Here is a 27995-nt window from a genome sequence, read left to right on the forward strand (position 1 = left end):
CTCAGGACTTCTCACATTTGTGCTTTGCAAACTATCACTATACCTGTCTTCTTCCCTCCATCCTTTTGCATCCACTTAACCATTTGAAGTGGCCTCTTCCTTGGCTTCTTGAATCCCATCCTCCTTTCCCTCGTTGCGCTACCCTTGTCTCACCTTCCATTTCCTTCAAACCTTCTTTCCATGCTTCTTGTACTTTTTTTTCATGTGAGTTGGCTGTCTGCAAGGATGTTGCCCAGGGGACGTCTGGATGTTTAATGTTTTACTATCCCTGTAGGAGGCTTCTCTCATGTCCCTGCATGGGGAGCTGGAGTTGACAGAGGGAGCTCAACCTACTGTCCCCAGATTCGAACCGCTGACCAGTCAGTCAGCAGTCCTGCCAGCACAAGGGTTTAGCTCATTGCGCCACCAGAGGCTTCTCTTCATGTACTCACTGGCTGCCATTGCCTTCCTCTCAGGCTGAGAATGGCCTGCCCAAGGTCATCCATCAGGTTTTATGATTAAACAAATATTCAAACCCAAAACACAATGCCACATTGGGGGTCTATAGCAAGCAATTTACACATCCCTCCAGTTGTTTTTTCCTTGTCTTTTATTGCTGTAAAATAGTGAATCTTAACTCTCTCTCTTTTGGGGGGGGGGGCTATGAACCTCTTTCCTAATTTATTTCCCCCCTTACCGATCTCTGAAGTAGTTACTTTGAAGTTCTCTGCAGCTTTTTAAAAATAATTCCTGAAAACTGTATGGTATGGATATTAACTTGGGTTGTATTGGATTTCCCTATGTTGGATTTTTCCAAGCAGCCGGAATACTAAAGAGCAGACCATAATGTGAAGTGTGAAACTCATTGCTTCAACATAACTAGTAGGGCTGGGCGGTTTCGTTCGTTAATTTCGTAATTCGTTATTGATTCGTATTTAAATTAGCTTACGATCCGATATTGAGCCATGCAGGAGCAACTAAAAATCGAAACGAATTTTTCAATTTATTTCGTAATTGTTTCGTAATTGGTTCGAAATCATTTCGAAATCATTTCGAAATTGTTTCGTTATTATTTCCGTATGTCTGGTGCAAGTTTTATAGTTGTTGTTTGTTTTATCAGTGATAAAAAAATAAATTATCACACCAACAGTCAACAACAGAGGGAGAGGGAAACTTCAGAAGTTCCGCCTGTCCCATTTGGAGGGTTTTTTAGCGTATTGCGCAATCGCGTCCGCCATTAACGAATCAATTCGAAATTTACAAAATTTCATAAATAACGAAAAAAATTTAAAGAAAAATTCGGAATTCTTTTAAAAAACGAAACGCAATGGACCCCCTAAAAATGAAACGAGTTTAGAAACAAATTTTTCCGTTGTTACCCAGCCCTAATAACTAGCTATTTGGAATTTGAAAGATTAGTCATTAAAGACTTCAGTTCTACACTCCAAGTGTGGTCACTCCACAAGCTTGACTTGTCTGTGAATAGTTTTTGAGAAAGAACATAACATGTGTTATCCAAAATTGCTGTCATCACATACCAAGAAACAAAGGCTGGCCATACAACAATAATTTACATTGCAATTTGAACATGAATTATTACTGCTTTTGTATGCATTTACAACAGTGCTCCATGCAGTCATGCCAGCGCTCCATGTAGTAACAGTTCTTCATGCAGTCATGCCAGCCACATGGCCTAGGAAGTGTCTACGGACAACACCAGCTCTTCGGCTTAGAAATGGAGATGAGCACCAGCCAGCAGAGTCAGAATAGTCTAGACTTAATGTCGAGGGGAAACCTTTACCTTTATGCATTTACAACTTTCCAACACAGCCTGAACACCTAATTTCTGGAGTCATAATTTGATCCTGCTAAATCCAGTGGAGTTCAAAAATTGCATCCAGGATTCTTGAAACATTTTGGAGATATAGTTTTGCAGCTAGTGATAATAATCAACCTAATTGCCTGCATTCACCAGAATATTTTAAATAGTAGCTTATCTCAGTGCTGTCCCATATAATTACCTCTAAATCCTTTTCCGTTTCCTCTTATCTTATTTTTGGCAACATGGAATAATCAGAATGCCTCTCATAAAGCTTAGACTGCTATGCAGTATGCCTCTGATGCTCAAGGCTCCTCAGTGAAGCTACTGTCCAATGGTGACTTGGACTAGAGTAAGGGAAATCGGTATGTAAAAAATTATCTGGAGTGGCTCCTGTTACTTACCAATTACTAACAGCACATGATGTGTCAACAAGGTTAAGAGTTGCCTCTTTTTTGTGTACCAGAATGATTAATTCCTCCATGCAGGTGTACTTGGTGCCAACATTGCAGCTGTTTCCTTGTCAGCTTCTTCTTTGCCCTGGCATCATTTTTCGTGGTTCTGTTTATTCTATAATATGTGCTGCTTTCTTTTCTTAAATGATTGCATGTCTTGTTTATTTACACAGTTATTCATAGTTTTAACAATATCTCTATTTTGCCATGGTATTTGTAAGGGTGGAGAGCAATGTTCAAATGTGTTGAATAAGATATACTGTTGTGCACATTCTGAAAATGCAGGGTTGAGTTCTGAGCAATACAAAACGTTTTAATTCAGTTGCTTTCAATTCACATCCAAACTATTATCTTTACCAGTATCCTTTGAATGTAATCATGTTCTCATGTTTTATCTATGGAAAATATTTATGCTGACCTTTCCACTACTCCACATAGAAGCAATTTACAATATACCATTTATAAAAATAAAATAAATAAAGTTAAGCAAAATATAATAAATCATAGGATCATAGAGGAAAACCTGTAGACCACCTAGTCTATCCATCTGCTTGATGCAGGAAATCTAGAGCTAGGGCCTTCCCAACATATGAATATATCATCTTTTTTTTCACACCTTCAACAATGGAGATCTCACCATACCTCTTGGCAATTGGTTCTGTTGCTTTTCCTATGAGCAACTTCCTTATGATGACATCCTATAGTGCTTACTTATGAGCAACTTCCTTATGATGACATTCTATAGTGCTTACTTGAATCCACTGGTTCATGCTTTAATATCTAGATTGCCAGTTGTTCTGTTTTTTTTCCTATGAGCAACTTCCTTATGATGACATCCTATAGTGCTTACTTGAATCCACTGGTTCATGCTTTAATCTCTAGACCAGCAGAAAACTTACTTAGGGACGAATATGAAAGAGGTGAATAATGTATGTAGGTAAACAAATCGGCTAGAGAGAGGTCCTTTTTCTCTCAGAATACCAGAATCAGACAACCTCCAATGTAATTGAAGAGCAGAAAGTGCAGGATAGACAAAAGGATTTACATTAGCACATACTACATTATGAACTATGTGGTTGACTGCCTCACAGTGAGCTGATGCCACCAACTTGGATGGCTTTAACAGAAGATTAAATAAGATGAAGGATAACAGCCCTGCAGATAACAGTATCCTTTGGTCACTATGAATGATATAACTTTCAATAGCTACAGATGATGGCTATATGTCTTTTGCCTCACAATATCAGTCACAATAGTAGGAGGCAAGTATTCCTATTTGTAGTTAGAAGTCAGGAAAAACAAAGCACCCAAACAATAGTACTAAATGTTTTCTTTTCTTGTGTCATTTCTGTTTTCAGTAAAACACCAGTCAGATCTTAGTAAATATCATTATTGCACCTGGCTGTAATAGATGCATTTTCCTAGTAGAATATGTGCATATTTTGCAACTAAAACAACTGCACATACATTGACCACTTTGTGTTTCTGTTTCAGCTTCAGATATAGCAGCAGAACAGGGACAAATCCTGGTCATCGCCACAGCTGCTGTTGGTGGATTCACTCTCCTCGTCATTCTCACTCTGTTCTTCCTCATCACTGGAAGGTAACACTGACATTGTAACTGGTTTTGTGCAAAGCATTGGTCATGGTCACTTAAGATTATTTTACAATTGGAACTGAGGAATCCTGCAGGGGAAACACGAGTGCTACCATCTCAGTGGCAAAGTTAAATAACATGCATACACAGTAATTCATACACACAAATATTTCTCAATTAATATAAATGAAGATATACTGACCTTCCAATCAAATATAAGCTTCACATAATATGAAATAAATAGCATAACGCTGCACTTTAGAATATTGCAACTTGGTAAATCTGTAGAATTTTTAATTGTACATAAATGCCTTTGTATCATTCAATTAATAATGCCAAGCACATACCCAGTGCCAGGGATGTTATACTTGGTTGAAATACTCAAGCATGCCTTCCTTTTCCCAGTTAAAATGATAGGAAAAAATGAAATCAAAATCAAACATATAACTATTAATATTGACAAAATGTATTAAGCGATCTTAGAAACTGCAGGTAAGCCTCCATATTATTCAGCAAAAAGCAAGAAATACTATGTTTATAATTAAGGAGAGGCTCAGAAAAGACACATTTGTACAATGTGCTCAGCTGTTTCTGAGAGAATATGCATAGGAGGAGATTGCAAACACTGTAGGTCTTAGAAAAATCACAATCCTTATAAGAAGGGTTTGTGGCCATTATTTTCCCTGGCTCTCATGTCTCTAGGTAGCTCCTGAAATCAATATCCATGATCTGTTTCTTCCAGAAACAAAACTACAAAGTTTTCACTTCTATAGATTAGGATAAATTGCTCACTTTAAGAACAATTGTCCCATTTTCTTGTGAAGATTGTTATATAACATATATCTATTGACTTTTAGTTTTAAATTCTTGACTATTGTTTATATATATTTAAACTTATCCACCTTCATCATGAGATCTCAGGACAGAATTTGATTAAAACTATGTAAACATTATGCATGTTAGAAATCCCAAGTTAAAATATCAGAAAGGGCTGTTAAAAGTTTGTTGAAGTATAGTTAAAACTGTGTACAAGTATACTTTTAAAAGAAAGTATGTTCCCACACTTCCATATTTTGCAGCAGAAGCAACCTGCAGTTTCTCAAGTTTATTTATTTATTTTATTTATTTCAGGCTTTTATATCCCGTCCTATCTCAACCTCCGCAGATGGACTCAGGGCGGATAACAAATCGCCCCCCCCCCCCCATGGCACCCACATCAAAAACATAGATACACAATTTAACGGCAATATAATAATAACAATATAAAACAGTATAAAACAGTATAAAAACAGTATAAAAACAATCAATCAGTCAGTCAGCATTCACCAGTTTAAATCATCATCCAAGGGCAGTCCATCAGTTCTATATAAGTCAATACATCAGCAAGTCAGCCTAATCTACAAAGGCCTGATCCCATAGCCATGATTTTACTTGTTTCCGGAAGGTCAAGAGGGATGCAGCGGATCTAATTTCACTCAGGAGGGAGTTCCATGGCCAGGGGGCCACCACAGAAAAGGCCCCGGCCCTTGTTCCCGCCAGACGTGATTGCAACAATGGGGGAACAATGAGCAGGGTCTCCCCAGATGATCTTAGGGCCCTAGGTGGATCGTAGCGGGAGATACGTTCACACAAGTAAACTGGGCCAGAATCGTTCAGGGCTTTATAGGCCAAAGCCAGCACTTGTGCTCGGAAGCTGATAGGCAGCCAGTGGAGCTGGCGTAACAAGGGCGTAGTGCACTCCCTGCACCCAGCCCCAGTGAGCAACCAGGTTGCCAAACATTGGACTAGTTGAAGCTTCCAGGTAGTCTTCAGAGGCAACCCCATATAGAGTGCATTGTAGTAGTCTATTCGGGATGTAACAAGAGTGTGGACCACCGTGGCCAAGTTGCTCCTGAAAAAAACCCAATATTGCCACTAGTTGGTTTTTAAGGGAGAACATTCTATAAATTGAGCACCACAGCAGAAATGGTTCTTGCTCATGCTACCATGCAAAGAATCTCTCACAGCAGTGGTGCACAGAAGAGGTCCTCTACAGCAGTTCTAGGGCAGGTATAGAGAGTGGCACTCCTTTTAGTAAATGCCTCAAGCCATTTAGGCTTTTAATGTTATCACTAGCATCAAGAATTCAGATCAGAAGTGAACTATAGCTAGTGCAACCTCTTTGAAATCAGTGCTATGTATTGTTTTAAAGCAGGTATGAACAAACTTTGGCCCTCCAGATGTTTTGGACTTCAACTCCCAGAAATCCCAGCCAGCTTGGGAATTATGGGAGTTGAGGGCTAAGACTTGCCCATGCCTGTTTAAAAGGCTATTTTAAGTGTATTTGTCATATTTTAATCTGTTTTGCCTTAATCCATATGATTACGTAGGGCTGCCCTTGAAAACGGCTCGGAAACTCCAATTGGTCCAGCGGGCAGCAGCCAGGATGCTAACTGGGGCTCACTACAGAGAGAGGTCAACCCTCCTGTTTAAGGAGCTCCACTGGCTGCCATTTATTTTCGGAGCCCAATTTAAGGTGCAGGTGCTTACCTACAAAGCCCTGAACGGTTTGGGACCACCCTACCTGCGTGACCGCATCTCTGTCTACGAACCCACACATTCACTTTGGTCATCTGGAGAGGCCCTGCTCGTGATCCCACCCGCGTCAAAGTGCGCTTGGTGGGGACACGAGACAGGGCCTTTTCTGTGGCGCCCCCCCCCCCCCCGACTTTGGAACGCCCTCCCAAAAGATCTCAGACAGGCCCCTACTTTGGCAGTTTTCAGAAAGAATTTAAAAACTTGGCTGTTCCGATGTGCCTTCTCAGATTAGGAATCCCCATCACCAAGTCCTAGAAGCACTTTAGTAGAATTAAGATCGCTGCACACCGCACTTATTTTATAATCCTACATTCCTCCTGCCACTTCAGCACTTTTAATTCCTGTACCCACTGCTCTGGCTGGCCCAGTTTTAAAGTGTCCTGATGTACTGTTACTGTTGTTGTTTATTTTGCTTAACTGTTTTGATTTGCTTCTGGTATTGCTGTTGTATTATGTTCTGTTGTACTGTGTTTTGAGGCTTCGGCCCGTGTGAGCCGCATCGAGTCCTACGGGAGATACTAGTGGGGTACAAATAAAGTTATAATAATAAAATATGATTTTATTTATTTATTTATTTTTAATGTTCATATTGCATTTTTTTAAACTTTGACCAAAGTGTAGGATTGTTAAACTTTGACCTAAGTGTAGAAAGGTATGGTGTAAATAAAGTAAATAATAACAGTAATAACAATAGTAGCAATGATGATATCATTCTTCTTATATGGAAACTGACAATTATTTTCCCGAGGTTGACAGGGATTGGCACATACTTATTCCCACTGGCTTCAATTGTTTCCTTCTTTCTAGTTGATTCACAGGGAATGTAGGCTAGGAGACTGGCACTGGTCCAGGGATGACCACTTTGAGTAGTACTGACCTCTATGATATGCCAATCAGTAATCTCGCTACTCCATATTGCACTAGCTATAGCATCAAAATAATGTTCAGGGGCAATCTTATGTATAATTCATTGCACTAATATAACTAGAAGATTACCAGTTATTGAACTATTATGCCTAAGTTATTAAGCAAAACCAAAGGTGGTACATTAGTTGGCACTGGACACTCTGAACCACAGAGTCCACTTATCTGCTAGTGGCAGAGGCAGACCTAGAAGTACTCTCAGGGTATTCCCACACATCTTCAGGAAAAGTGCAACCTGTCCAGGTCAGGTTGCTTACTCAGTTCCTGGATTTAAGAACCACCACTTTACAGAATCGCCAATACTATCTTATTAGGACTCAGACTCAGTTTATGTGCCTTGATTTGTTACATTAAGGTTTTGTCCCAGCACCTACACAGCCTCAGCTGATTCATACAGTAAAGAGAATTATGGCTGGGTTCCAACTGTATAGTAATGACACCCCATCCCAAAAATGATCTCACTCACCCAAAAGCGTCAATGGAACTCCATGGCATCCCCACAGCTTAATGGCCCAATGCTGTTCACTGGAATGGGTCCTACAGATGGACCACAGCAACCCATGTCCAGTGCAGCTGGTTCAGTAAGATACTGTGGTGAATGCTATTTTAAGCTGCTGAAAGATCCAGGAATTTCAACAAGGAAACTCTCTTATCAGCAATGACGTGAAATCGAACTGAAATGGTTATGGGCTTTTGTTATTTAAAAGTCCAGTAAATTCTACAATTGCATGAAAATATCTTTACCAATTAGATATCAGTTCTAGACTTGCAGGATAAATGCATTAATCGATGTTGCCTGCATTGGAAATAAATGATTTTGTTCAGCAAAAATATCCCATTGTGCTCTTACTTTAAGAGCCTTTAAGTGTTTCCTTTAAGGACTTTGGAAACTATTTTAACTTTTTAAATGTTTGCACATTGAATGAGCTCTTACAGTTACATAAGACACAAATTTACTTCTTGAAGTTGCTTAAACACCAGCATAAGGAGATCTGTTAAAAGAATGAAGAACAGATAATGTATGGTAGAGATTGAAGTAAAAACGTTAAAAATATAAGATCGGGCGGTGTCCTACAAATGGGTTATGCTTGACTCTTTAGAATCAGCAATTTGATGCAGAGCTGAATCACAAGGCTGCTAATGAGTCTATTCATATTGAAGAGCCGTGAGGAGATAAACACCTGCATCTGTACTTGACTGAATGATTATCTGCGAACACGGAACACTTCTGCCAGGTTTTGAATAAAATGGAAGGATAAAAACCAGAACACATTGCGTGGGCAGGTGGAGGATAAATGGCAAAGAATTTAACAGTTTCATTCTCGTGTGATCAGTTTGTGTTGCAACAGTAGTCAGATTTTGCAGAGGTTAGAGAATCAGTGCAACATCCTGTGATCTCTTAGGAATTTCATGAACGTTCAAGCAAAAAAAATAAATAACTGGGAAGTATTTAAAGAAAACTAAAGTTTGATATTGCCAAGGATGCCCTTTGTATAAGTCCAGAGGGGCCAATATTTGGATAGAGACAAAAGCTGAAAGGACTGAAAAAGTTCAATGACAGCCAGATGGAAGAGGCAAAATGAGGACTTTATCCTTCCAAATAAGAAGCCCTGCTCAGGAAATTTTCATTTATTCCTTAATTTTCTAGCATTGCAGAGAGAGAAAAACACTGAAAATTGTTTACACTAAACCTACCATGTTCACATTATCTTGGTAATTTTGCCTGCCCCTTTTCTATGGATGTCTAACCAATATTTAGAAATGCTCAACTGATGTTTTAAGTTACTGCAATTTTGGAAATTTAGGGACTAAAGGAAGGTTTTATTTTGCCCCTTCCATCCTCTTTCTCACCCCTGATGACAGCAAGTTCTGTAAGGTACAAAGGCAAAGTTGAGCTGAGCAACAAAAGAAACAAAAGTCTCTGTAAAAAGAGGTCTACGTGGTCAAGAATCAGGAATCCGAAGGGGAAATAGTGGTGAAATAAGAAGCTGAAGGTGAAATGAAAAGTCAAGATCAGAAGTAGAAGAAGGAAGCAATCAATGAACAAGCATAGGTAGTAATTAAAGCTCTAAGGAGATTGTTGAGAAATCTGAGGTAAAATAGTCTTAATACCCAGCATTAATCCTCTCAAGGTGTTAAAGATTGGATCCGGTACACTCAAATGCATACATCTAAGAGCAAGTCTTACACTTGATTGCTTTTTAAAAGTCAGACAGAGTGGGCTGCAAAATACAAAATCAAGACATGAAATTATAGAACCAAGTGACAGCACCGGATACAAATGTTCTAGCTGTCAAGATTTACATTTAGCCTTTTACTGTATGGTGCTGTTTAATGAACAGTGTTTATAATTTTGTTCTTAGAGATTTTTCATTTGGGGGATTTTTCATTTGGGGGATTTAAACCTGAAATTGAGGCGCTTGGATTTCACAAGCCAGCAAGTGTTTTTGTGCAGCAGGATCTTCATCATATGGCAATAATTCACACACACACACACACACCCTTTCAAAACTGCCTTATTCCATCTTCAATATTTGCAGGGAAGGGAGGTTGTGACATTTTAAACCAGTTGATTTCTGTTTTTTATTTGTTTGTTTTGTGACACCCCACAATGCAGTTCTAAGGTAATTCTCTCCATGAAAGAAAAAGGAAAGAAGAAAATCAAAACAAAAGCCTCAAGATACTCAGGCACTGTGTGTGCTAACTACTTGCCATCGTGTGTTCTCCTTTGGGGTCTTAGTTTTTCTCTGAGCTGCATTACTGTAGCATTGCGGAATATCACAAAACAAAACAGTGCCACAGTGGTGCTTTAAGCATATTTCTGGAGGGAAGGAAAGAAAATAGCTGTGAAGCCAAAAGGCCTGTCACCCACAATGCATACTCAATCTTACAAACAGGTGGAAATCTATGCTGCACTCGGGAAAATGTGAGAGTAGGGACAGAATGATGTGGGAGGAGTGAACTGATCCCCAACTCTGAAAGTGTAAAGACTCGTACAAAAAATAACTACAAAAACTATTTCACTTGGAAAAAAATACAGGAAAGTAAGGTGATATTCTATGATCAAGCCACTGTGGTCTAATGGTATGAGTATTGATCTAGGACTCTTAGTCACCAAGCTTCAAATCTCCACGTGTTGTAGTTCAGCCCATGGTTGTGGTTGATACCGATGTAAATGGGGAAGTGGATCATGGGAACTCTGAGCCTGCAAGCCAACATGAGATTTTAAGTCCTAAAAATGAACAATCTGTGTCTCCAGCAGTTAGTGAAGGTCAGAGAGGTGCCGAGATGGTGCAGAAGAGACGTTCTCTAGGGAGACAAGTTCAGAAGTTTGAGCTGGTTGATAGGAGACTCGGTTTTCATAAACTTCATGCAGCTCAACAGAATCTCTGAAGGTCACAGTGCTTGTTAGAGAAGAGATCTGTATCAGAAAGTCATGGGAGAAGGCATTGTTTCATGTGTATGTTGGAGAGGTCGGAGGGATTTTCCAGCTAGTCTGTTCAATGTTGATAATTGAGGCAACAGCTCTTGCCAAGTCTTAGTCAAGCTTTCTGAGTGAATTCTAGTTCCATGTCTTTGCTCCTGTTTCATGCTTCCAAGTTTGAGGAATTGTTCCTGGATTTTTACATTGAATTCTATGCTGCCTTGTACTTCCTGGTTTTCTTGTATTCCTGTGTTCAGTGTCCTGTTGCTTTGGGATTTTGGATTACTCTTGTGCCTTGAACCTTGTGGATTATTTTATACATATAGATTTTGAAGTTTTTACTATTTTTGCTACATATACATATAATCTTTAATAAACTGCTTTGCTGATTTAACTTGGATTGGAGTGTGGTGATTAAGTACAGAGGTGTTTCCTGGCCTGGAGTTCAACACCACCATGGAAAGTCACTGGATGGTCTTGGAAAGGCCCATTTACTCATTCTCAGAGAAAGGCAATGCTAAATCCCTCTGAACACATTTTGTCAAGAAAACCCATGACAGGGTCACCATAAGTTGGAAATTCAACCATCCAAGGTTTTAAAATATCCCCCTTCCCAAAAGATTCCAAAAAGAAACCCTTCATTTAGCCATTTTATAAAAGAAATTGTATATAATTGTACTTGGGCATGCATAGGTTTTGGTATCCACAAGCTGCCCTGGAACCAAATCCCAGCAAATACAAAGGGCCAACTGTCAGTGTAATGACTGTATGAAAAATATTGTGTATGTAAGAACACAAAAGTAGGGTATGTCATTGGCAGGGATGAATTGAACAGATGGAGAATCAGAGTTTTAGATGCCGAGAGTCTGTGGACATGTCTCTAAGCTGCCATGGAGCTTATAAATGTGCATCTTGGGAAGATTCCTTCTTCTTTAGAATTTACATGAAAGGGAAATATCAATTTTCTCCAGAGCAGTTTTGTAGCAACCATATGGAAATAAGAGTCAAAGGATGCGGGTGGCCTACATTTCACACACAAGTTTGAATGAAGCATACTCTTTTTTTTTTCCAGCAAGCTTCTATAGATTGGGTGAGCAGAAGTACTGAGTTTTACATGTGCAGCTTGCACTAAACTAGAAGGAATTTTAATGATCTATATATTTGGCCTTAAAAATGGTTTTTGATTCCATTTTGGGCGTTAGGGCAAGTTTAGAGACTGCCATCTCTGTAAATAGTTAGCTGGATAGATTCAGAACATCATTTAAACATTTAATGCTCATTAGTACAAAGCACCTGAAGAGTATTTTTTGTTTCATTGCTAACAAACTTTTTAACCTGAAACCTGTTGTTAGTCTTGACTAAAGTAGGCCTATTAAATCAATGGAATTTATCTATGTGTCCACTCACTATTCAAAACCTAATTGTGTAGGTCCACACTACTTGAGACTAACTAACACGATTCCAGTCCTTGTTTTGTTGCTTGCTGGTTTTCTTGTTGCCCTTTTCTGTTACCTGAAATTTACCTAAATTAAAATGCTGGACCAAAAGCAATCATCATGTATATTCAATATTATTAATTCTGTGGCATTTAAAAAAGTGAAATGGTGTTCTTTTTTTTTTCAAGGTGCCAATGGTATATAAAGGCAAAAATGAAATCTGAAGAAAAACGAAGAGCTCATTTGCAAAATGGACACTGTAAGTAAAGCAATATGTGATATTCATACTTAACCGAGAATTAACCCTTGTATTTATATATATTCTCCATTGACTATAAAGCTACCATATCTATATGTTTTCTCATTTTATATCTATCTGTTTCATATATATACTCATGTATATGTCAACCTCATATGCAAGTCGAAAGCAGTTTTGGGGGCCAAAGTTATGAATTTTGATATGACCCATGGATAAGCTGAGGGTCATCCCACAGAATGGGGAAGGCACCAAAGCCAACTTAGGGTCAGGCACCTCCATCACCATGACCTCTCCCAGGCATTCAGAAAATTTATTATTTATTTACTATATTTATATCCTGTGTGATGTCTCGGCCTGTTTATTTCTCAGTTGGACTGTTCCATTTTACCAAGTTTAGGGGAGAGCTTAGGTTCCCCCTAGAGGCCGGGTTCGGTTGGTGCAGCCCATTCTGACTCAGAGCCAGAATGGGCTGGTTATAGAACTTCGTTTCCCATTCTTTGTTAGTCTTAGCTTGTTGACAGTTGCCAGATAGTGTCTGGTCTGGCCTAGCAATTTGAACAGGCCATCCTAATCACGTATTTGCCTTAAAGTTTATAATACATATTTGCCCTATAGATAGAGAGTTCATAGATAGTTTGTATTTGCCTTAGAGTTTATAGATAGATAGTTTGTATTTGCCTTATAGATAGTTTATAGTTATACATTCCCCTATAGTTAATAGTTGTATTTGCCAAAGTTTATAGATTATATAGTTCAGATATATATGCCCCTTAGATTATAGATTTGTAAATGTTATAAAGAATAGATAATACTTGACCCAGAGTTAATGGCCATACATGTGTTAGAGTTCATAGATTATACATGTAATAAAGAATAGTTAATAGTTATATTTACCTCATAGAAATTATAGATGTTTTTTACCTCAGATTCACACCTTTGTACCTTGTTTTATTTCACCCTGTTTATTCAGTAAACTCAATTTGGTTAATTCAGTCTTGTCTGTAGAGTATCATTTTTGGGGACATTATAGTAATTTAGGGCATACCGATGGTCACTGGGAAAATAGCCAGACACATTTAGGTTTTTCTTTAGATCTTCCTGGTGTGCCATCATATCCTGCCTTTCTCTACCCTAGAGAGGGGATTCAAGGCAGCTTACAGATAAGCAATAATTCAATGCCTTCATAACAATATAAAGTTAAAATACATTACAATTAAAATCAAAATTAAATACATCAAAACATTATAAAATATTATCAGTATAAAACCACGCAATCCACAGTTAGAAGATCTGCCATAATGGAAGGAGTAAAGGGTTGGTGCTTCTTTTAGGATCTTCCAAGATGGTCTGAGCCTTTGCCTTTTTCCACTCTCATCAAGAAGGCGATAATTCTTAAGAGTTAAGATACTACACTCACACTGACCTATGGGTAGATTGATCCAGATTTTTGAGATAGATTTTGACTAAAATTTCTAGAGTAACTGAAGATTAACTCTTGTATATTTCCTGATTTTGGCTGATAGAAGGGACTTGCTGTCCTCTAAGGTTCATATTTTAATCATATCTAGCATGAACCAAATTAATGTGCATATACAATCACTTATCCACACCTACCCAAAAATTCAGGGCCAACCTGGAGCAGGAATGCTCTAAACTAGCCCTAGAGCCACAAAGCTGCTCAGATGCTCTATCCCCAATCTACGGCCATACCAGGGGAGGAGTCCAGATTGTCCAGTTGGGCTGAAACTGATTCGGCCTTGCAAAACTCTGGAAGATTCTCAACTTTGTTTACTGCTGGGCTAAACTAATTCAGCCTGGGTTACCAGAAGTCCTTGGACATTGTCTGTACATCCAGGTTCGACTTCTGGTCCATTTTGGGTTATAGGCTTGGTTTAAACAAGTCCTTAGATTTGTTTACAGACAGTTATGAACAAGAGCAGTTACCTCCACCTCAAAGTTGAGAGAAGTGCCATAAACTCTACACAATTTCCTCCAGCACTGAAAAACTGGGGCACCTTCTGCTCAGACAAGTATGCATGTATATTATATCAAGTAAACAAACATAGCAACTTTTCTATATACATACACCAAAAAGCATTCCAAAGATCTAAGAACTTTTGTCAGGTTTTATTTTTTAATCTATGTTTATTCCAATATGTTTATCTTAGGAAAGAAAACAATTTCGAACATCTTTGTAGACTTCAAAATGAAAGTGTTTGTCTTTTTATCAACTCTGACGATATTTTTGTACATTTCCACCTGTTCCTCATTATGTGATTTTCTCTGAAGTTCCAACTTCTGCCTGCTGAGAATCCTATCACACTTGTTTATTTTTTTAAAAAAAAATCCTTTTCATTTTCATAGTGGAATTGTTTCCACAAAGAAAATGTATTCAGTGTCAGCTCTTCCAGAGTTTTAAAACATATATCAGCGAACTTAGAATTGAGACTTCAGCAGATGAATCAATTTATAATTTTCCCTAGCAGCAAACATTCCAGCCCCATTCCCATCCATAGAACAGAGATGTGGGGCAGCTTGGAGATAAGGAAGAAGGTTCAGTATAAACTGAGGATGCTTCAGGTAAAAGTAAAAGAAACTCCACATTGTTTCAGATTGGTGTGGTAATTGGCTTAGGGTGGAGTCATTTAAATAGATTTCCTTGAGTCATTTAAACAGGTTCTATGGCATGGTAAAGATGAAATAGTCCTGTAGGCACTGTGGCATCCCCCCACCCCTTTGGGGGTTGAAGGGTTGAGTTCCAAAACAGTTCCTATATGTTTGGAGGGGCAGTGGCCTGAAAAAGGAGTACCCTTGGGGTTGGAATGGGGTTCTCACTCTTCAAAACAATGAGGTTTGGGAGGGAGCATCCTCAGGGTGGCCTTCCAGTTATGATCAACGGAGAGGTGCAGCCAAATAATTTTGGGTGGCCTTCAGGATCTTTGGTGTCCAAAGGAATAGTTCTCACTAGGTGGCTAATACACAAAAAGTCATGTCTTGCAGATTAATTCCCCTTAACGGTGTTTTTATTCACAGGTTAGTCTAGAAGTTCTTATTAATACATAGATCAGAAAATTGCCCTTATATCCATTTTCCTGTGTCTGGTCTCTTTATTTCATGGTGGGAATTGAAAACCAGTTAGTCTTATAAAGGTGCTGCCACATTTTTTTCTCCCCCTCCCGTCCTCCTTTTTACCTACGTTTTTTGGAAAGTTATAAAATTTACATACACTTTTTAACTAGCAAGACAATTCATGAACAAAAAGCAGGATCACTGTCTGCCTCTTCTTAAGATTAGAAAAAGGGACACTATCTTTGATAGCACGAATAGGTTGTGTGATCAGAGATGAGCTATGGGCCTCTGTGTGCCTTTCAAGTGATCTTGGATGGCCACTCACTACCATTACTTCACCCATATTTTTAAAAACACAAAAAATGTATCCCAACATTATAAAATCATAGAATCATAAGTTGGAAGAAATCTCATGGGCCATCCAGTCCAACCCCCTGCCAAGAAGCAGGGAAACTGCATTCAAAGCATCCCCGACAGATGGCCATCCAGCCTCAGTATAAAACCCTCCAAAGAAGGACCCTCCACCACATTCCGGGGCAGAGAGTTCAACTGTTAAACAGTTCGCACAGTCAAGAAGTTCTTCCTAATGTTCAGATGGAATCTCTTTTCTTGTAGTTTGAAGCCATTGTTCCGCGTCCTAGTCTCCAGGGCAGCAGAAAACAAGCTTGTTCCCTTCTCCCTATGACTTCCCCTCACATATTTGCACATGGCTATCATGTTTCCTTTCAGCCTTCTCTTCTTCAGGCTGTCAAATGGGTGGGACAATTTCAACTTATTTTGGGCCTTTCCTGGGACCTTCCAAAGTCACATGAGACTCAGAACAATCATTTTCAACAGAAAATGACTCATTGGTCAGCTCCTTCTAAAAACAACAGAATTAAAATATGCTTAAAAACAACATTGGGGGTCTTCATATAACCTGTTGCCCACATTTTCCTCATTCCTTCATAGTTCATGGAAGGAGATTTCAAGATTGACCTCTTCACCAATTATGTTCAAACTAGGGGCTGGATCCGCAGCATATTTCAAAACTTATCTACATGATCACAGACATGAGATGTTTAAACCATCCTTTCCTATACTGGATGGCTCAGAATAGGGAAACAGGTAGTATTTTTGCTACCTTTAAATTATTGCCTGAGTAAGGAAAGAGGCTGACCATCCACTCCTCGTTATGCAATACAGACAAGCTGTGATAATTAGTTAACTGCAACTATTTATAAACTAATACTAAATACACTCTTTCTCCAAAAGTGCTGTTGCCAGGGTACCTGGCACAAAACTCTCTTTTTGAAGAAAGTTTGTTGAACAATCATTATAACAGTTATAACAGTAGCATTTTCTAATAGTTCAATTTTATTTTATTTTTTATTTTGCATGAATCATTTTTGTCAAATGGGGAAATTATCTTTCTATGTTACAGTGCGATACCCTGGAACCAAAACATATATTGATCCAGACACATATGAAGATCCATCGCTTGCTGTTCATGAATTTGCTAAGGAGATAGATCCATCACGAATACGTATTGAGAGAGTTATTGGAGCAGGTAAAAATTACATCACTGTTGTTTGCAAGAATGACTAATTTTTTAAAAAAATCTGTCAAAACCTTCATGAAAACCTAATATTTGACTATAGCTTTTGAGTCTTTACATACTTCTGTATATATCTATACATATGTTAATAAGTCCATGGATTCATTGATAGGTGTACACAATTGAACAAAATAGAATCCAGCTAAGCTTTATCTATGTAACTTCCATTGGTGGATATGGCTGAGAGTTCTAGGGGAAAATACAGTAAGAATAGTTATTTTCATTTATGCTGTTGTTGTTCATTCGTTCAGTCATCTCCGACTCTTCGTGACCTCATGGATCAGCCCACGCCAGAGCTCCCTGTTGGCCGTCACCACCCCCAGCTCCTTCAAGGTCAGTCCAGTCACTTCAAGGATGCCATCCATCCATCTTGCCCTTGGTCGGCCCCTCTTCCTTTTGCCTTCCACTTTCCCCAGCATAATTGTCTTCTCTAGGCTTTGCTGTCTCCTCATGATGTGGCCAAAGTACTTCAACGTTGTCTCTAGTATCCTTCCCTCCAGTGAGCAGTCGGGCTTTATTTCCTGGAGGATGGACTGGTTGGATCTTCTCGCAGTCCAAGGCACTCTCAGAACTTTCCTCCAACACCACAGTTCAAAAGCATCTATCTTCCTTCGCTCAGCCTTCCCTAAGGTCCAGCTCTCATTTATGCTAAGTTGCTGCAATAGGTCACATCTTCTAGTTAGCTGATTAAATGTAACTCTGGGTTCTGAATGGGTTCTGAATGAAACCTCTACAAGATGTAGGTTAGGATGTATTCTGAAGCAACATTTTCATTATTTTCTTTCCTTGGTGTTTGCCCATTAGTAAAGTAAAGGTTTCCCCTGACATTAAGTCTAGTTGTGTCCGGCTCTGGGGGTGTGGGGTGCTCAGCTCCATTTCTAGGCTGAAAGGCTAGCACTGGCCTTAGACAACTCCAAGGTCATGTGGCCAGCATGAGTGCATAGATGTCATTACCTTCCTGCAGAAGCAGTACCTATTGATCTACTCCCAGTTGCATGTTTTCAAACTGCTAGGTTGGCAGAAGCTGGGCCTAACAACAGGGGCTCACCCCACTCCCCAGACTCAAACTGCCAACCTTTTGGTCAGCAAGTTCAGCAGCTCAGTGGTTTAACCCACTGTGCCACCAGGGGGCCCTATTCTGGAGCAACATTTTCATTATTTTGTTTCCTTGATATTTTGTCATTATAATATTATAAAACTGTAGTTCATTGTTCCAGTGCTTAGAACATTGAACCACAGTTTTAGAGATCAGGATTCAAATGCCCATGCAGCCATGAAGACCCACTGGGATGGGTGACCATGGGCAAGTCATGCTGTCTCAGCCTCAGAGAAAAACGAGGCATATTTCTTGTGAACAAATTTTGCAAAAAAAATGTAGGAATGCCATAGGTTTACCATAAGTTGGAAACAACATGAAGACACACAACAAATAATATGTTATATACGTAAGCGTATTTATTTGTTACATTAGTAACCTGTCTTTCCTCCATAAAGGTGTCTTTACATTTTTCATAAAACACTGTTCTTAATTGCAGTTGTTATTAATACAAGCTGAACATCATTAACTCTTGTGAACTTGTGGAAAGGGATTGGTTTTCTCTCAGAAATATAAGAAAAAGAAGAATGGTTTACATGGGAGAAGCTTCCATAATGACATTTTTGCCCAACTATTAGGATGGTCATGCCCTATCTATATTACAATAATTTCATTGCCAACAGGGTAACCTAATCCCCTAGACACATAATGAAAATTATACTGAGATGTTAAGCTTAGATACTATATCTAGATCTTGAACTAAAACACACTTGAAGTACATAACACAATTGAGTGTCATCAAAAAGACATGCTATTTCCTCACTGGTGTAGATAACAAAAAAAATTAAAGAGAAAACACATGTAAACCTTACATTGTTTTAAGGAACTTACCTTACATTGTTTTATTAAATCGAGTTGGAGTTACTTCATTGGATAAAGAAGCACTTGAAAACAGATCAGTTCTTTTTTTCCTTTTCATATGTCAGTTCATAATCTGTAGGATATTTCTCATCCAGTATCATATCACAAAACAAATTACATTTTGCATTGTAGTGACTATTCGTCTACTGGTTCTGTTACCAAACAGGGAGGAAAGTTTACATATACATGAAGAAATCTTTTTTAACTCAGAAGATTGCATAAGCTGGAGAAACTTTAAGTGTATACTTGATTTCTGGAACTAGCTGAAATATAATTGCCACTGTGCATTCCTGGAGTTATGCAGTGAGAAATATCTTGAAAAACTTTCCATGGACATGGCTGATATCCATCACTTAAAGCCTGTAGTGACATAGGTCAGGCACCAAAGCAATATAGGAGGTAGGAGATGTGGAATCACCCTCTCGTTCCCCCTTTCTCTGATTCCTCTTGTGCTCTGATCAATGCCACTCCAGGCGATGGACGCATATCACGCCTGCAAGCTGCCACTACAACAAAAATGGCAGCCTTTCATTGACAATTTATAAGAAGAAGAGAAAATGAAAATATTGGGTTTTCTATATTATCGAGGGAGAATTAGTAGTACAGGGATGTAGGTACAACAAAGAAAAAAATCGAGAAGTTAGTGACAAGAACAATAGGCTCCCCAATGATATCCAAGGGATCCTGGAAACTTAATTTACCAGAGAGAAGTTTGATGACAAAAATAATAGATTTTTTTATTATGAAGAAGACAGCAGATATAGGGTAGGAAGCATTACTTCAGGCTTTCTATTTTCTATTTCTCAACTTTTCTATCACCAGAATGGCTTAGATACTGATCAGTGGCTCATCCTTGATCAGTGTGCAGGGGATAGCCCTGACTGGGACAACACTTCACAACATTCACACTTGCACAATCGTGCAGGTGTACCATCCCCAACCATAGACCAGGTGCAACAGGAACACATACAGGAGAACCATAGGCTCTTGGACGAATCTCAATGGATTGTCCTTGACGAATGCACCGGGGATGTCGAGGAGGAGGACAACACTTTTCACCTACACAATTCACACCAACAGGATCACTTTTCTGGAGACCTACACACTACATTGCACAAAAGGGGCCCTGTCATTCCCGAAAGTAAACAGGTCTTGGTAGTAGGCGACTCCCTCCTTAGAGGAACGGAAGCTGTCATTTCCAGACCAGATGGGATGGCTCGAGAAATATGCTGCCTACCGGGGGCAAAAATACACCATATCACTCAGAGGCTCACCAGGCTCCTCAAGCCCTATCACCGTCCTCCCCTCATGTTGATTCATGTAGGAACCAATGATACTGCAAGGCATACGTTTCAAAAGATCACAAATGATTTTCGAGCTCTAGGAGCAAAGCTAAAAGAATGTAATGTACAGGTGGTCTTTTCATCCCTCCTCCCTGTTGTAAGACATGGACCCACAAGAGCCAGAAAAATAGTACAGGTCAATGACTGGCTTAGAAAATGGTGTCAGGAGGAACGCTTTGGCTTCCTCGACCATGGCCTGCTTTTCCAGGAGGATGGCCTACTGGCAAGGGATGGGGTGCATCTCACACAAGTAGGAAAACACCTTTTTGCTCACAGACTCACAAACCTCATTAGACGCACTTTAAACTAGGTCCACCGGGGGAGGGGGACAACAGCCTTGCGAACACTACTTTACCCATAATGTCTGGGAATCGCCAGAAGGCTAAACGGAGGGCTGCACAAACACAACAAGGACCAAGTACCAAAAGCACAATAATCCCAATTAAACACCTCAAGGGAAGATCTCAGGGGCTCACATGTCTTTACACTAATGCACAGAGCATGGGAAATAAACAAGACGAACTCCAACTTTTAGCACAGCACCACAAATATGATATCATAGGGATCACTGAAACCTGGTGGGATGACTCCTATCGCTGGAATGTAGATATCGAGGGGTATAACCTCTTTTACAGAAACCGAACAAAGGGGAGAGGAGGCGGAGTAGCCTTATATGTCAAAAACTCTTATGCTGCAGAAGAGATTCAAGACAGCAATCTGGGAAACCAGCTTGAAATCATCTGGATAAGAATCAAGGGAACTGGGACTCAAAAAGATGTTGTTGTAGGCGTCTACTACAGACCCCCAAGCCAGGAGGAAGAACTTGATGAAGTCTTCTGCCAACAGTTGACCAAACAGGCACAGAGAAGAGATGTAGTAGTCATGGGCGATTTCAACTATCCCGATATTTGCTGGAAAACAAACTCGGCCAAGAGTACAAGGTCCAACAAATTCCTCGCTTGCCTTGCAGACAATTTCATGGTCCAGAAGGTAGAAGAGGCAACAAGGGGATTGGCTACTCTTGATCTCATCCTAACAAATGCGGAGGACCTGATCGATGCGGTCGAAGTGGTAGGATCCTTAGGGGCAAGTGACCATGTGCTCCTGCAATTTGAGGTACAAAGGAAGGCCAAAACTAAGACAAGTCAAACCCGCATTTTGGACTTTAGGAGAGCTGATTTCCAAAAAATGAAGGAAACGCTGAGCAGCATTCCGTGGACACAGATACTAAAAGACAAGGGAGTTACGGATGGATGGGAATTTCTCAAGAGTGAAATACTCAAGGCGCAATTGCAAACCGTGCCAACAAAGAGAAAAAATAGGACAAGTGCAAAGAAGCCAGAATGGATGTCCAAAGAACTTCTAACTGTGCTAAGACACAAAAGAGACATGCACAAGAAGTGGAAAAAGGGAGAAATCACCAAAGAAGAATTCAAACAAATAGCCAACACCTGTAGGAAAAAGGTCCGCAAGGCTAAAGCAAAAAACGAGCTCAGACTTGCCAGGGACATTAAAAACAATAAAAAGGGCTTCTATTCTTATGTCAGTAGAAAAAGGAAAAACAAGGAGGCGATAGGACCTCTTTGAGGAGAAGATGGGGTAATGCTGACAGGGGATAGGGAAAAGGCAGAACTACTTAATGCCTTCTTTGCCTCGGTCTTCTCACAAAAAGAGAGTCTTCAACCTCAGCAAGATGGAGTGGATGAGGGATTGGAGGACATCCAACCCCAAATTGGGAAAGAAGTCGTCCAGGAATACCTGGCCGCTCTTAATGAGTTCAAGTCCCCAGGGCCAGATCAACTACACCCCAGAGTATTGAAGGAACTAGCGGAAGTCATTTCGGAACCATTGGCAACCATCTTTGAGAGTTCTTGGAGAACGGGAGAAGTTCCAGCAGATTGGAGGAGGGCCAATGTGGTCCCAATCTTCAAGAAGGGAAAAAAGGACGACCCAAACAACTACTGTCCGGTCAGCCTCACGTCAATACCGGGCAAGATTCTGGAAAAGATTGTTAAGGAAGCGGTCTGCAAACACTTAGAAACAAATGCAGTCATCGCTAATAGTCAACATGGATTTATCAAAAACAAGTCATGCCAGACTAATCTGATCTCCTTCTTCGATAGAGCTACAAGCTGGGTAGATGCAGGGAATGCCATGGATGTAGCGTACCTGGATTTCAGTAAGGCCTTCGACAAGGTCCCCCATGACCTTCTGGCAAGGAAACTAGTCCAATGTGTGCTAGGCAAAACTACGGTGAGGTGGATCTGTAATTGGTTAAGTGGACGAACACAGAGAGTGCTCACTAATGCTTCCTCTTCATCTTGGAAAGAAGTGACAAGTGGAGTGCCGCAGGGTTCCGTCCTCGGCCCGGTCCTGTTCAACATCTTTATTAATGACTTAGATGAAGGGCTAGAAGGCATGATCATCAAGTTTGCAGACGACACCAAATTGGGAGGGATAGCCAATAGTCCAGAGGACAGGAGCAGAATTCAAAACGATCTTGACAGATTAGAGAGATGGGCCAAAACTAATAAAATGAAGTTCAACAGTGACAAATGCAAGATACTCCACTTTGGCAGAAAAAATGAAATGCAAAGATACAGAATGGGTGACGCCTGGCTCGAGAGCAGTACGTGTGAAAAAGATCTTGGAGTCCTCGTGGACAACAAGTTAAACATGAGCCAACAATGTGATGTGGCGGCAAAAAAAGCCAATGGGATTTTGGCCTGCATCAATAGGAGCATAGTGTCTAGATCTAAGGAAGTAATGCTACCCCTCTATTCTGCTTTGGTTAGACCACATCTGGAATATTGTGTCCAATTCTGGGCACCACAATTCAAGAGAGATATTGACAAGCTGGAATGTGTCCAGAGGAGGGCGACTAAAATGATCAAGGGTCTGGAGAACAAGCCCTATGAGGAGCGGCTTAGGGAACTGGGCATGTTTAGCCTGAAGAAGAGAAGGCTGAGAGGAGATATGATAGCCATGTATAAATATGTGAGAGGAAGCCACAGGGAGGAGGGAGCAAGCTTGTTTTCTGCTTCCTTGGAGACTAGGACGCGGAACAATGGCTTCAAACTACAAGAGAGGAGATTCCATCTGAACATTAGGAAGAACTTCCTGACTGTGAGAGCCGTTCAGCAGTGGAACTCTCTGCCCCGGAGTGTGGTGGAGGCTCCTTCTTTGGAAGCTTTTAAGCAGAGGCTGGATGGCCATTTGTCAGGGGTGATTTGAATGCAATATTCCTGCTTCTTGGCAGGGGGTTGGACTGGATGGCCCATGAGGTCTCTTCCAACTCTTTGATTCTATGATTCTTTGTTTCAAAGCACTGCACACATGCTTTTCTGTCCTCCTGTTTCAGATTAGTAAAGAAATGTTCTTTTTCCCCTTTTCTTTTTTAACTTCATAGAAACCTTTTATGTATTAGATAACAATGGAAGAAGATGTAAGATGTTAAAAATGCCCGTTCTATATCCCCTCTTGTACCCTTCCGCATTCTTCATACATTTACAATAAACATTGCATGAAAAAAGAATGGTAGGGGGGACAGTATGATGGCCTTCCATTAGCACTAAACAGGGTTTACCACCTCTGCAGTGTCCTGGGAGCAAAAGGTCAAAACCATCCCCGGGCCAATCCAGAATTTGACAATTTGATTTGCGCCAGGATAAAGAGTGTGTGTAGAACTGCCCCAATGTTACACTCACCATTTTAATCCAAATTCAAATTGAACTTGAAAAACACCCAGATCCCACACATGGAATATTTGTACCATGTTCATGTTCACATGATTTAAAGACTTTGATATGAAAGATATTTCTTATTATAGTTTGGTGGACCCTACACTTTTGATTTTCTGATCCCAAGAAAAGCCTCCTGTGCCATTTCTCTTTTTCACTTGCATCATCAGTTACTTTCTGGTATTAGATGTTCATTATCTTTTCTAAAAGAAGTAATGTATTGCCACCAGATGAAGGTGATGTATGGTCACTATAAAAGAAAGCTCTCTCTCACACACACATACCTTCAAGTTTTTTTTAAAAAAAAAACTTTACTACTTTGAATTTTTTATTTCACACTGTATGCAGAAAAAATAAAACAATTCTCCCAGATTACAATATAGCTGTCTTCCAACCTTTTATGTGTGCTGGGCAGTGGGTGAAAGAATTAAGGATATGCACTGAACTGGGCCAGAAAGAAAAGAAGAAAAGATTATATGAACACAAAACAAGAAAAAAGGCAAGAATAAGTTTTTGTTCTGTGTCTTCGGGTTGTTTCCAAGGAGAATCTATGATGAACTTATCCTAGGATTTTATAGCAAACTTTGTTCAGATGAGGGTTGTTATTGCCTTCCTCTGAGGCTGAGAATGTGACTTGCCCAACGTCACCCAGTGGGTTTCCATGGACATGTAAGGAATGTTGGTAGACAGCAAAAAAGATTTGAAGATGGGCTTAAATTTGAAGATGGGCTTAAAGCTAACCTTAAAACTGTGGCATAGACTCTGAGAACCAGGAAGCCCTGGCCCTCAAGGGTTCTAACTGGAGGCCAGCTATTACCAACAGTGCTGTGGAATTCCAAGAGGCATGAATGGAGGGTGAAAGGGAGAAACGTGTCAAGAGAAAGGCACGTCAAGCCATCCTTGTCAGGATTGTCTTTCATCTGGAATTCAATGTCCTCACTGTAAAATAATATATGGATCAAGATTAGGTCTCTACAGTCACCTACAGAGCCTCCAGCAAGACCCTACACTTGGAAGGCAATCATACTTGGCCTATTATGATAGCCTATGCTAAGGATTTGAACCATGGTCCTTAGAGTTATAATGTAATGCTAAAATCTCTACACCACACTGTATAAAAGCACTATTTTATGCTTTTATATTACCACTATTTCCAAGTATAAATACAAATTGGGCAGTGCTGAGCACTCCCTTATTAATGTCTGTCTTTACTAGATTCAGAGAGATTATTCTAAAATAAAGAAATCTTGCTTAAGGGATCAACAAAGTATTTTATCTTCTGCATCCATTATATGCCATGAGATACATTTCTGTGGTGAAGTTTTATTCATACATGTATTTAAACACAACTTACCTCTAGCAAAGGGAATTAATAATTGCACTTTAGGATAAAATGCCTGCCACCAGAGATGTTATTTACCTCAGGAATTAATACAGTGATATTTTATAGCTGTATCAGCTAAATATGCTGCTGATAATGTGAAACCTTTTGCTCCTTGCGGGCAGAAAAGACTGATTAAAGTGAAGTAGCGGCATGGAGAAAACTTATAATGAAAATAATTCATGATGACTCACTTGGTGAAATATCAGGATTATCTTTTATATCTTTTTAACAGCCACAACAAAATTTGGTGTCAATAAGTGGTAGTTAAATATCAGTGATGGCTAAAGGTGAAATCAGTTATATTGTTTGCTGTCTGGAAAGAGGTTTTTTGGCACTTGTGCTACTAAAATCTGTTGTGATTATAAAAAGAGAAAAATATCACATTCTAGACTACTAAACTTTTGATAGCTTTCACTGTGTCTATCATAGCACATCAATGCCATTGGAGTTTTTCCAAATATTCCTTGTGTCAACAGCTGTGCATGTCTCCCAATAATCCTGCTTTGCTCCTTGTAATTTCTCTTCCTTCTCGCCTATTTGTAGGGAGTGCTAGAATCTTCCAAGTAAAGGATGATAAAACCTATGGGAGGATTCTGTTGAATAAAGGTTAGACTGAGAGAAGCAGTTACTCAGCATCAGAGATCTTCCTTGGGATAGGACCTGAAAATTACCATAATCCTAACACAGTTGTGTAGACTTGGGTCCTTTCTAATTAAATAGGTCTTCAGCCTTAACCTCAAAAGAACAGTCCATTACAATTTATATAAGTTTTCTGTATATAAATGTCTGAAGCCATAGTTTTTTGAGTCTAGGACAGAAGAGAGCACACAGTGATCTTCTAGAGCAGTGTTTCTCAACCTGGGGGGCGGAATTCCTGGGGGGGGGGGGTTCGTGAGGTGGTGTCAGAGGGGTCACCAAAGACCATCAAAAAGCACAGAATTTTCTGTTGGTCATGGGAATTCTGCATGGGAAGTTTGGCCCAATTCTATCTTTGGTGTGGTTCAGAATGCTCTTTGATTGTAGGTGAACTATAAATCTCAGCAACTACAACTCCCAAATGTCAAGGTCTATTTTCTCCACCAGTGTTCACATTTTGGCATATTGAGTATTTGTGCCAAATTTGGTCCAGATCCATCATTGTTTGAGTCCACAGTGCTCTCTGGATATAGGGAATTACAACTCCAAAACTCAAGATCAATGCCCACCAAACTCTTCTATTTTTTTTTTTTTTGTTGGTCATGGGAGTTCTGTGTGCCAAGTTAGCTTCAATTGCATCATTGGTGGAATTCAGAATACTCTTTGATTGCAAGTGAACTATAAATCCCAGCAACTACAACTTCCAAAAATAATCCCCTGCACCCTGCCCCATTATTCAAAATTGGGCGTATCAGGTCTTTGTGCCAAATTTGCTGCAGTGACTGAAAATACATCCTGCACATCAGGTATTTACATTACAATTCATAACAGTAGCAAAATTATAGTTATGAAGTAGCAACAAAAATAATTTTATGGTTGAGAGTCACTGCAACATGAGGAACTGTATTAAGGGGCCACAGCATTAGGAAAGTTGAGAACCACTGCTCTAGCTGTTGTTGGATTTTAACTATAAGCAGTCCTTGTCAATATATCCATTAGAAAGGATGACATGAGTTGCAATCCAATAAAATCTGGAGCCCATGCATTGTCTACCTCTTATCTAAGCTAAAAATATCCATGTTGATTCAGCCACTGATTCACTCGTTCAATTTAGATAAAAGCTATTTTATTTACCTGTGCCGACTATAATGTGACTTTGAAAATTTATCACTTTGAAACATGATAAATTCCTTTATCACTGTAGAATGCTACTTTGACTATTATATGTTTTAAGAAACCCTATGTTCCATAAGATCAGATGTCTCCTTGCAGTTGAGGAAACTATGATCATTTTTATGGCCGTCAGTTATTTGAATCCAACTTACTGCACACTTTTTTGTAGCATTCTGATTATTTTTCCTGAAGTCATCCACACAAATATCCCAAATCAAACTAGATCTACTGAGATAATACCTTGTCTAAATTATTTTTATCATATCACTCCAAAACAATGTGAATGCATCATTATGGCAATTGTGTCTTTACTGTCTTTGGATTAGTCTTGAAGTGAAATGGATTCATACTCAAATAGACTTTGAACAGCAAGTGTTCGGTAACCTTGGGAAAAATTCCACTACACTTTAAGCACTGATTTAAATTGTATATGTATGATTTGTCCTCTTGTCCCCATATGTCACTGATCAGAAATTTCCATTCCTATTAATTCCCATGTTATAATTAGTAGAATTTAAGAGTAAACGAATAGATTTCATGGGATAGTTAGAGGAATCCTTTGGCCAGAAGCATGATTGCCTATACAGGTATTAGTACAGGAACATTTGTTATAAAATGTTTACATT

The 27995-nt window shown here is 39.5% G+C and overlaps 1 protein-coding gene across 7 annotated transcripts in view; it reads left to right on the forward strand.

The window, feature by feature from the left end:
* The window catches only part of EPHA6 (EPH receptor A6), a 524480-nt gene that overhangs the window by 367982 nt on the left and 128503 nt on the right, over window positions 1-27995 (forward strand). For 6 of the 7 annotated variants that reach the window (XM_067466657.1, XM_067466658.1, XM_060770613.2 and 3 more), the window contains 3 exons: window positions 3748-3856; window positions 12400-12470; window positions 16963-17088. In XM_067466657.1, the coding sequence (XP_067322758.1) occupies window positions 3748-3856; window positions 12400-12470; window positions 16963-17088 (306 nt within the window). Of the gene's footprint in view, window positions 1-3747; window positions 3857-12399; window positions 12471-16962; window positions 17089-27995 lie in introns of those variants that run through there. The other variant, XM_067466660.1, reaches the window with a different exon arrangement.

The sequence above is a fragment of the Anolis sagrei genome, chromosome 3 (assembly GCF_037176765.1).
Source record: "Anolis sagrei isolate rAnoSag1 chromosome 3, rAnoSag1.mat, whole genome shotgun sequence".
Lineage (NCBI taxonomy): Eukaryota > Metazoa > Chordata > Lepidosauria > Squamata > Dactyloidae > Anolis > Anolis sagrei.